At 36.8% G+C, this 11,414-nt stretch overlaps 1 protein-coding gene across 1 annotated transcript in view; it reads right to left on the reverse strand.

Moving 5' to 3' along the window:
- The window catches only part of LOC103597701 (centrosomal protein kizuna-like), a gene marked incomplete at its 5' end in the record, with an annotated part of 28,896 nt that overhangs the window by 11,014 nt on the left and 6,468 nt on the right, over positions 1-11,414 (reverse strand). The window contains one exon of the mRNA XM_008581569.1: positions 8,995-9,087. Within this exon, the coding sequence (XP_008579791.1) occupies positions 8,995-9,087 (93 nt within the window). The remainder of the gene's footprint in view (positions 1-8,994; positions 9,088-11,414) is intronic.

Genomic DNA, 11,414 nt, shown 5'->3' on the forward strand with positions numbered 1-11,414 from the left:
TATCATCACATCTTGGGCACAGGTGGTAACAGTCAGCTTTGTACCCCATGAATATACATAACCAATTTTTAAAAAAAGAATAAAAGAGAATTACAATACAGAAAAAAAAAATTTAAGGTTAAAAAATAATAATAAATAAATAAATAGATGGCTCCAAGGGATGTGCTACTGTAGAGAGCTCTAGTGGCTTAACGCTGAGGCCTCAGCCTCAGGCTGGACATGCAATAATGGTCACTTGGTAGACACTTGAGGCAAATCGGTGATGAGACTTGTTAAGTCTGAGAGGTCTTTCATTTCTCACTTTCGAGATCAGTTTAGAAGGTGTTAATGAACCAGTCCCAGGGCAATTACCAACCCAGCACAGGAAGGACACAGCAGTTGTAAGCACCTCCCTCTTTTTTTGGTCTGTTAAAGGCCAAGACACAAAGCAAAAGAGTAGGCACATCTCAGAGATAAGAAAACCCAATGGGGAGAGCCAAAGGAAGTGCCCTTGAATTTCTCCTCTCAGCCAGTAATTCTCAAACTTCTCTGACCCACTAAGAGAGGCAAAAGACTCCAGGCTCCTTCTCGGTGGCAAAAGAACCCAGAGAGCTAAGAACTGGAAATAACAACAATCAAAATGGTAACCTGTACAATCAAGAAAGGCAGCATATAACCATGATTTAATTTATATGAATGTTCCGAGAACCACAGGAAGTAAAAACAATGACCAATTCAAAAGACAGCACTGTTAAGAGAGAAGTTACAACTCTGCGACAGCAAGTAGTTAGTATGTGCTGTGCAATTTTCCCAAGTATTGCCATACCTCTTATAATACTGAATTCTGGATCCTCTACAAAGTCTAGTGATATGCTGATTAATGAGAACAGTACATTTTAGTCACCTGAAATTAATCAGGAGTTATGAAAAGGTGGCCCTTAATCATGCATAAAAATGAAAATCTATGAAGCGGTGCCTCATTTGCCATATGGACTGTATTAGTCCGTTTTGTGTTGCTTATAACAAAATACAAAGAGCTGGGTGATTTATAAAGAAAAGGAAACTTATTGCTTACAGTTGCTGAGGCTGAGAAATCCAAAGTCCATTTGGCAGTGGCGACAGTGACCCAGGGGTCTCATATTGCAAGATGGTGAAAGCAGAGAGAGCAGAGAGAGAGAAAGACAGACTCTCTTCTTCTTTTTTGTCTTTTTCCGTGTCCGGCAATGGATCGCAACCCTCAGTGTTGCCCCCGTACNAGAGACAGTAACTCTGGTAAGTTTTTTGCAGATGTTTCTGGAGATGTTCTATGCATATACTAGCAAGTGTATAAAAGATGGCATACTATGTATTATAATTTTTTTTTTTTTGTCTTTTTCCGTGTCCGGCAACGGATCGCAACCCTCAAGTGTCGCCCCCGTACCGGACTGGGACCGGCCACGGGATCGCAACCCTTGGTGTTGCCCCCGCGCCTCGCTCAGCCAGTGAGCGGGAACCGGTCTGTATGTGGGATCCGAACCCTCGGCAGGAGCGCCTCCGCGCTTGCCAAGCGGCGCACTAGCGCAGTGCGCCACCGGGCCGGCCAATGTATTATAATTTTAATAGCTGCATATTTCCTATTCTATAGATTTACCATAATTAACTTAACCAGTCTACTATTGAGGGACCTTGGGTTTTTTTCCCCACCATCTACCACTCTAAACCATGCTGAAATGATTATCCTTCAGTATATGTCTCTGCACATGTGCAAATATATCCTAGAACTAAAATTGCTGGGTCAAGACTGCCTTATAGGATACCGTCATTCTGCCATCCAAAGAGGCCACTGTGTCATTGTTAAGAATTTACCATTATACCACATGGCTTAAATAGCAAAATGATATTAATCAACATTCTAATTCATCAAATATGAACAGTATTTGTGATACAAAGTGTGTTCTATTTCTCTTATAATAAAAAAGCTGATGTAATAACAAAGACAAATTTTAAAACAGGCAAAAGTCATCTGTTACTACTATCCTAATCCAACAACTACTTTCATTTGTCCTGTTCTCAAAAAAAAAAAAAAAAGTTGTTTAAATAGATGACTCTATAGTGCTATAGTGGTGCACTGGACTTGCAGAAGGAGAGAACATACCTAGGAATTTGGGGGATGGGAGGAGGTGGCAGGAGGATGGAGTTCTGGGAGAGGTTGGGTGGGGGGCAGAGGGAATAATTGCAATTTGTAGTAATGGGCACGCTGATAGTATTGATCTTATCATCACATCTTGGGCACAGGTGGTAACAGTCAGCTTTGTACCCCATGAATATACATAANTTTAATCATTCTGTCTTCCTCTATATATACATGTGTATATACTTATGTATATGCATACTATCTTTTCTTAATCATTTGAGGGTAAGACACCCGTCCCTCCTACCACTAAGCACTTCAGTGTGTATGGGTATTTCCTAAGCATAGGGACATTCTCCTTCATGAGCAGAGTTCATGATCAAAATCAGGAAATTTAACATTGATATAATCTTATTTTTTCTTCCACAGTCCATATTCAAATTCTGTCAATTGACTCAATAATGAATGTCTTTTATAGCTAGCTATCTTTGTTCCAGGTTCAGTGTCCAATCTAAGGTCATGTTTCTCAGTCTAGAAAGAAATGTCATTCCTGACTTTGACATTTTTTAAGAATATAGGCTGGCTATTTTGCAGACTCTCTATCAATATGTGTTTGACTGATGTTTCCCTATAATTACATTCAAGTTATGCATTTTTGGCAGGAAAACCACAGATGAGCATTTTTTAATTAAGTAAGAAGACTTTGATAAAGTAAGTTTATTGGGGGGGGGGTATATTAGGGTTTTCCAGAGAGACAGACCAAAAGGACATGTACACAGATATATGAGAGGGGATTTATTACAGGAATTGTCTCATGTGATTATGAAGGCTGAGAAGTCTCACCAGGCCGTTTACACATTGGAAATCCTGGGATGCTGGCAGTGTGGCTCAGTCCAAGTTTGAAAGCCTCAAAACCAGGGAAGTCAATGGTGTAATTCTCAGTCTGAGGACAAAGGACTGAGTGCCTGGAGGTGCCACCTGTGTAAGTCATGGAACCCAAACACTGAAGAGCCTGGAGTTCTCATGTCCATGGACAGGAGAGAAGAGTGTATCCCAGCTCCAGAGGACTGAGAAACACATTTGCCTTCTCCTCTGTTTTTGTTTTCTCCAAGCCCCTAAACAGATGGGGTGGTGCCTGCCATATTGAGGGCAGGTCTTTCTTACCTAGTACAGTCTGGCTCACATGCTAATCTCCTCTAGAGACACCCTTAAAGACACACCCAAAAATAATGCTTTACCAGGTTTCTAGGTATTCCTTAATCTAGTCAAGTTGACACCTAAAATTAACCATCACAGATTCAGCTCTTGTCAACCTGATGCCCATACATATTCTCCTTAAACCATACTTAATCTACAAATGAGACAAGAACAAAGTAATTATGATTAACATGATAAACTATCCTGTGTATAATCAAAAATCCTTTAATCTCTTTCCCAGAAGAGGAAGTAAATGAAGACTATGATATATACTCAGTATGTTTATACCTGTTGTGAAGATAAATCTAGACACAGGAAAAAGAAATTCACCAAAATGTGTTTGTATAAGATCACGTCAGGAATATGACCATTGTTATTCTCGTCTTTTTTCCTAATTTAACAAATTCAACTTGATTTGAAACTTTTAAAAAGTTATATTGAGATATAATTCACATACCATAAAATTCATTCTTTTAAAGTATCCAAATAAGTGGTTTCTAGTATATTCACTAAATAATAGAACTGTGTGCAAACATCACCACAATCAATTTTAGAACATTTTTCATCACCCCAAAAAGAAATCCCACACCTTTTAGCAATAACTCCTCATCCTTTCCAACTAGCCACCAGCCCTAGGCAACCATTAATTTACTTTCTATCTCTAAAAATTTGCCTATTCTGGACATTTTATATGAATGGAATCACATGTTGTCTTTTCCGATTAGTTTCTTTCACTTAGCATAATGTTGTCAAGATTTATCCATATAGTAGCATGTATCAGTACTTCATTCCTTTTCATGGCTGAATAATATCCTGTTTTATGGATATACCATATTTTGTTTATCTGTTCATCAGATGAGGAACACGAGTTGTTTGCACTTTTTGGCTATTATGAATAATGCTGCTATGAACATTTGTGTACAAGATACTGTGTGAACATGTTTTCATTTCTCTTGGGTATATACCTATGAATGGAATTGTTGGGTCACATGCTAACTATATGTTTAACTTTTTCAGGTACTGTCAAATTACTCTCCAAAATGTCTGTACCATTTTATATTCCCATCAACAACTTTTATAGCAAAAAAGAAACTTGAAAAAATTAATTGCTGCTCACTTTAAAGTAATGCTACATTTGAACTGGCTCAACATTAGGACACTAAAGCCAGATGGTCTGGGTTTAACTTTTGGCTCTGCCTAGCTGTGTAGTCTTGGCTAGCAAGTTAATTAACCTTTCTAAGCCTTTCTATAAAATGGGGACAACAACTGTGTGAACATGTTTTCATTTCTCTTGGGTATATACCTATGAATGGAATTGTTGGGTCACATGCTAACTATATGTTTAACTTTTTCAGGTACTGTCAAATTACTCTCCAAAATGTCTGTACCATTTTATATTCCCATCAACAACTTTTATAGCAAAAAAGAAACTTGAAAAAATGAATTGCTGCTCACTTTAAAGTAATGCTACATTTGAACTGGCTCAACATTTGGACACTAAAGCCAGATGGTCTGGGTTTAACTTTTGGCTCTGCCTAGCTGTGTAGTCTTGGCTAGCAAGTTAATTAACCTTTCTAAGGCTTTCTATAAAATGGGGACAACAATCTTTCTATAAAATGGGGACAACAACAGCATCTACTTCCAGGGTTGCCAAGAAGATTAAATGATGATGTATATAAAGTGTTACTGCAGCACCTGGCACATAGCAACAGTGCAATAATCATTATCCATTGTTAGTACTGGTATTAGAAGTGGGGTAACAATTTGCATAACCATTCTCTACATGAATCCCTGCTAAGAGGGTTACCATCGTAGAAATGACACTCCCAACCAGCCTTCAGTTCTGTGATGAAATTCCCTGCTGCTCAACAGTTCTCCAGGATTGGCAGGGCATAATCCTGGAGACAGGAAACAGTTCTCCAGGACTGGCTTCTAGCAGAATATATTTCAGCATAATAGTTCAAAGAAACTTCACAACCTCTGTATTCATCCGTTTTGTGTTGCTGCTATAAAAGAAATACCTGAGACTGGATAATATATAAAGAACAGAGGTTTATCTGGCTTACGATTCTGGGACAGCTGCATCTGGCACGGGCCTCAGGCTGCTTCTACTTATGGCAGAAAGTGGCAGGCAGCTGGCAGGCACAAGCAGATCACATCATGAGAGGAAGCAAGAGAGAGAGAGAGAAGGGAGGTACCAGGGTCTATTAAACAACCAGCTCTCACGGGAACTAATAGAGCGAGAACTCACTCATTAATCCACCCCACCCACCAGGGAGAGCATTAATCCATTCATGAGTGATCTGCCCCCATTACCAACACTGCCACAATAGGGATCAAATTTCCACATGAGTTTCAGAGGGGACAACACATCCAAACTCCATCAACTCCCATCCCCAAATTTATACTCTCATTCACAAATGCCATCTTCATCTTCTTTGATTACACACATTTTGATATGTTTTTATGTATATTCTCTAATTGCTGCTCATACCAAAAAACTGAGCAGCCAGAAGAATATGCCTAGAGACAAAGAGAATTAGAGTTTACCCTAAAATTAAAAATGACAATATATAATAGAGGGGAAGGATTATTAAATTATAGTAAAATTTGTGAGGATTCAAAATGGGGCCTGAACTTTGCCTTTTTAAGTTTATTAAATAAATTAATATTGGAAACAAGCTTAGGGGATGAGTAGACCAGTTATTAATCCTTTTAAGAGAACAGAACACATGACTTTAAAGAGCAGCCACTGGATGCATGCAAACAGTGGGTGTCTTACCGCAAAACTGAGCCAGAGTTTTACATTAAAAAAATGGGCAAACACTACTTGATTCTTCTTGGTATCCAAGTTAATGCTTATGGTTAAAAGTTTATACAACCACTTTTAAAAAATATCTTTGTAATTCATAATTATCACTAATTTGATAGATCCTCTCCCCTTTATTAGTGTTTTCCACTACAATAGCCACCCCGAATGCAGGTCCTTGGTTAATTCCTCCTGTCTGAACTGACCCTGATTTCCTCAGCTCCACACACTCCTTCCCCCAGTTCATCCTGCACAGCTCTGCCAGTTGCATCTTCCGACAGCTGCACACCTGGGATGTAACTGCTCTGTTCAAAAGTCCTTCCTTCATCGGCCTCAACACACACGCACACGTGCACGCATGATAATTCTAGGGGAAATCTCAGTTCTTGAGCCTAGAACCTTAGTTCCGGGTGCGAAGTCCCATGACGTACCTTTCCAAGCTTATTTTCTACTTCCCTACCAGAACTTTAGACTTCAGTCATCCTGTACAACTACCCACTGAACTTTCCTGCTTCTCCTTTACTCCTAATGTCTCCTACCTCTAGTCATCTATCGCATCCAGAGTGACTGACATCCTACCCATCCTTCAGTGCCAGTTCACACACAACCTCCTCCATCGAGGTGTGGGTTATTCACTTCAGAGGAAGCAGTATTTTCTTTCTCCACATAGTTCATATCTGTCCCATGTAACTGGCACTTATAACACACTATCCTGGGCTTGAAAGAACACTGCTTTGTGAGAAGCACCTTGAGGGCAAGAATTGTGGCATTCATAAAGGGGCTTACTATGGCTTCTCAAACAGAGTAGTTACTCAACAACTATTTACTGAATTCAACCAGTCAGACTGTCCTATGCATTAGAAAAGTCCCTGGAGACCGACTCTCAGCATGGGGACTAATTCATATGACAATCTAAAGACAAGAAGCTCGAATTTCCACTAAAAAAGAAAACATAACTCATACACGAAATTGTTCAGGAATTAGGATATAATAAGGATTAACTAAATCATGATTTTGCTGAAATGCATTTACCTTTTAATTGATCGAACATCAATGGAAAATTGGAAAAGGCAAGATATAAATTTCTCAAAATGTTACCTAGTTGAGGGATATAATAAGGATTAACTAAATCATGATTTTGCTGAAATGCATTTACCTTTTAATTGATCAAACATCAATGGAAAATTGGAAAAGGCAAGATATAAATTTCTCAAAATGTTACCTAGTTGATTCTTGCATAGTCAATAGTCAAAGCTTTTAAGGAGATGACACCTTTCTGTACAAAGGAAAACACTTCCAATTATTATATTTAACATTTTAAGGGGTTGCTTATCAGCTGTATGTATGCCTCCTGCCCTAATTTTAAATATGACTTAAAAGGAAACTCCATAACTACATGTAAGGTAAAGAATCAGTAGGGCAAAAAGAAAAAAAAGTCTCCCATTTTACTTAAGTACCATTGAAACTGCTATACGAAGAATCTGTCTATCAGGAATGGCATAGAAAGAACACACAGGCTTACAGATTAAAAACACGTCAATTATTTCATGACCAAATGTCAAGCAGAAAAACTGCCTGAATGGTTTGGAAGTCTATCACATCACATCACATTTGGCCTACATCTAATGGCATATAAATCATTTACCATTAAAGGCCTTTTTATATAGGTCAAGGTTGCTGGGTCTTACCATTTTGTATCTTACAGTTTAAAGAATGCTCTAAATTCTAGGTTTTTTAACTTTTTAATCTATAGGGAAAGAAAACTAAAACTTCCTATAAACTCAGATTAATGCCTGCTAATGCACAGAAGAAAGAAAAACTAAAACCTTCCTTCTACTATAAAAACAAAATAGTGTGGCCTCTGTTTCTTTTCTGATAAGAGTCTTAAATACCAAACAGTTAACTGCATAATAACATTTACTGGCAGCCAGGCAGCCTGCTTAGCAGATATATAAAGCAGGTAAAAGGAGAAAAAGTTAATTTCTTGGCTGAATGATTCCATCGGTAGCTATAGGGCAAACCTGAAAGTCTTTTAGTAAAGTAGCAGTTGATTCTTCTATCAATCTGTAGCACACATACTCTTCCAAGGAAAGCATTAAATATGAAAATCATATCCCGTTATCATCTGTTTCCAGCTTTCAGCACAGTAAGCTTTTCTTAATGAATGCTGCAGCCTAAGGAACAAGCACGCTGTTGGCTTTTCTGAATAATGGAGTGATGCTACCATTTTGGCTTATTACAATATCGACTGGCTGAGGGGGTTTCACACATAGTCACAAGTGACTACTCTTGCCAGCATGCTCCAAGTTATTACAAGATGTTTTTAGACATTTCATCTAAAAGAGCTTTACTGCTTTTAGTGAAGAAAACATCTATGGCCTCGAACAGAATCATTTATATGGAGATAGGCGGGAGGATTAGAAGCCTGCATTACGGCAGATACATAGCAGAATTTATTTAAGTATTCCTTGCCGATCTTTTTGTCTACTGCTTAGATGTTCAATCTTTTCTTTCCATTTTCTCTGTGAAAAGGTTAAAATGTGCCATATTATATACACAAAAAAGAAAAAGAATCAAAATGTCCCATTTTGTTTACTTTTCATTTAAAACATTCCTCGAATTAAGCAAAAAGCAGCTGCAAAGCATTATTTAGAAAAACCCAATTTTACCTACTAATGACACAGGTTTTCTTTGGAGTCTCTCTCTTAACCCCAAAATGACTGCCTTTCAGCAAATTTAATTATATTAGACATTAAAGCAATATTCTATAAGCAAAAGTCTTTAAATAATCACTTAAGGTTTAATCAAAAAGATTTTTGTAATAAGATTATATTATTTAAAATAATGTGATCACTCCAGAAATCTTGTTAACAGAAAGTTTATCATTTTAATTTATTACCTTTTCTCTAACTTCATCTTTCAGTTCACTTTTTATCACGGCTCTTTCTTTTGAGAGTAGCTGCATCTTCTTAATTTGAGTCACATATTTAGTCTAAATAGAAACAAAGTTTAATTTTGTGGTAGATATTATTACAACTAGCACATGTCTATATTTTGCAGTCCTTACAACATAAAAGGAACATCAATGAGAAAGGAAAAGCTGATGCTGCCAAGAAATTCAATTTATCGTAGAAAATCAAGATATTTCACAAATTTCACAAATAACACAAATCAAACATTAAGTTCTACAAAATGTTGCAAATTTTTTGATAAAATAAGGTTTGATGAATTTTTACATAATTTTTTTTGACTTAGGAAATAAAACCTTGATATATATAATAACAGCTTGCCGCTCTCATTAAGCTATCATGTAAGTCCAGTTACTTCAGTATGAAAGTAACACATTAGACAGTGTTTTGTTTGAAAAATTTTGTCTCAAAGGATAAAAAAACAACCCTACTGACTTCTTATCTATATAATATCTACGTAATATCGTGGTCCTAATACTCACAACAATTGAATATATTATTTGCTAGATTATCACCTTAAAATGAATCAAAAATATACTGTAGATATCAATGTTCGGCAACATAAGAATCAAGTTTGCTCTAGACTAAGTAAAGATGTCTGCATCATTACTGCATTATAATTGATGAAAGTGATTCAATCATAAAATGACTTTTTCTTAAAAGCAAGGCATAAAAAAAGCACTTTGATTCAGTACATTAGTAATTAAAACCTTAAAAGAGTCAGTGATTATGATTCATCACAGATAAGTATCAGAACATTTTCTAAATTAGGCAGTTATGCACTGCAATAAGAAACATACCTATGAGATAATCAAATTAGGAAGTTGTTTCCTTACGTCTCAGTCTGAACATAAAATAGGCCCGACCTTTACTCTGACACGGATAGTTATGCACTGCAATAAGAAACATACCTATGAGATAATCAAATTAGGAAGTTGTTTCCTTATGTCTCAGTCTGAACATAAAATAGGCCCGACCTTTACTCTGACACGGAAAAAAAGAACAGGCAATAATAGCCAAAACTGATTTGTTTCCCCCACAATATTTTAAAAGGTATTATAGGCTGTCCAATTTTTAATAACAGTTATATAGGGATTTTTTTTTTTGTAGCAGAATGCTATTAACATGATAGATGGCAGTAATGATCAAAATAAAAGGCTAATTAAATAAAAGTTTTATAAGGCCAGTACAAATGATAAAATAATAAAATAAACAGAAAGATAAAAGAAATATGGCAATTATGAAAACACAATTTACATCTCTCTGTTCTCTACTCCTTTGAACTTAGAGATGCTTAATTTTTAACCCCAAAAGCTTTAAACATGCATACTTTACAAATTCCAAGGGAAAGTATTTTTGAAAAGGGATGGGATGGATTACAATATAAACATATAATTAGAGGTTACACAAAAATTCTTTTTTCCTGTGACTACAAAGTTTTTTTATGCTGTTTGAGATCTATGGGTATCATACTGATTTCCTCATTATGGAATCATTTCACAGCTATACATTACAAAGACATAGCACTTTCTTATGGAAACATGTATTCAATTCATTTCGCTGCAGCACAAAGGAAGTGATAACTGCATAAAGGCTTCCTAAAGAACAGTAAGAAAAGTATCTTGAAGAGCCCAATTTAGATTGTTCTCAAAACATATGAAAATTTTACTGAACTGTAGGTACTTTTTCTGAATTAATGATGCAAATAAAAACTGTATCATGTATTTTGAAATCAAAGAGATACTATAATGAATTAATGATTAACTCTATATCCCCTAGGACAATGGATTTCCACCTAAAAATGCTTTGTTCTTTTTGCCTTTTATTTTTACATACAACACTTGGTTACTATCCATCAAATCCACTTCTTGAATGCTGGAGAGCAGGGGTTTTCAACTGTGCTCTGCACAGCCTAGTCCCACTTCCTCTTCTACCTGTATCTAAGCAGAGTTTCTACCACTTTTAAAAGTCTTTTTAAGTTTGGAAAATACTGTGCAGATGAATCTTTCCAAAACCTCCCCAGCTAAAAATGTCTGCTGCAACATCAGAATACATGTCCTTATTTGCATCCACATCTCCAACTGTTGGTCTTTCACATTTTATTCATAAATTCTTCTCCATTCAGTTCCCATGTGTTTCTGCTACTTCCTGATATATATCAGGGCTTGAAATGCATCCCTTCTTTCTGGTGCAGGCTCCCTCACTGTTCCCTTCCTGCCACATGCCCTAGATTTCTCACCGTCATATTTGCTATTTCTTTTTTGTCTTTTGTCTTTTTCCGTGTCCGGCAACGGATCGCAACCCTCAGTGTTGCCCCCGTACCGGACCAGGGACCGGCAACGGGATTGCA

Source organism: Galeopterus variegatus, unplaced genomic scaffold (genome assembly GCF_000696425.1).
Source record: "Galeopterus variegatus unplaced genomic scaffold, G_variegatus-3.0.2 Scaffold2395, whole genome shotgun sequence".
Lineage (NCBI taxonomy): Eukaryota > Metazoa > Chordata > Mammalia > Dermoptera > Cynocephalidae > Galeopterus > Galeopterus variegatus.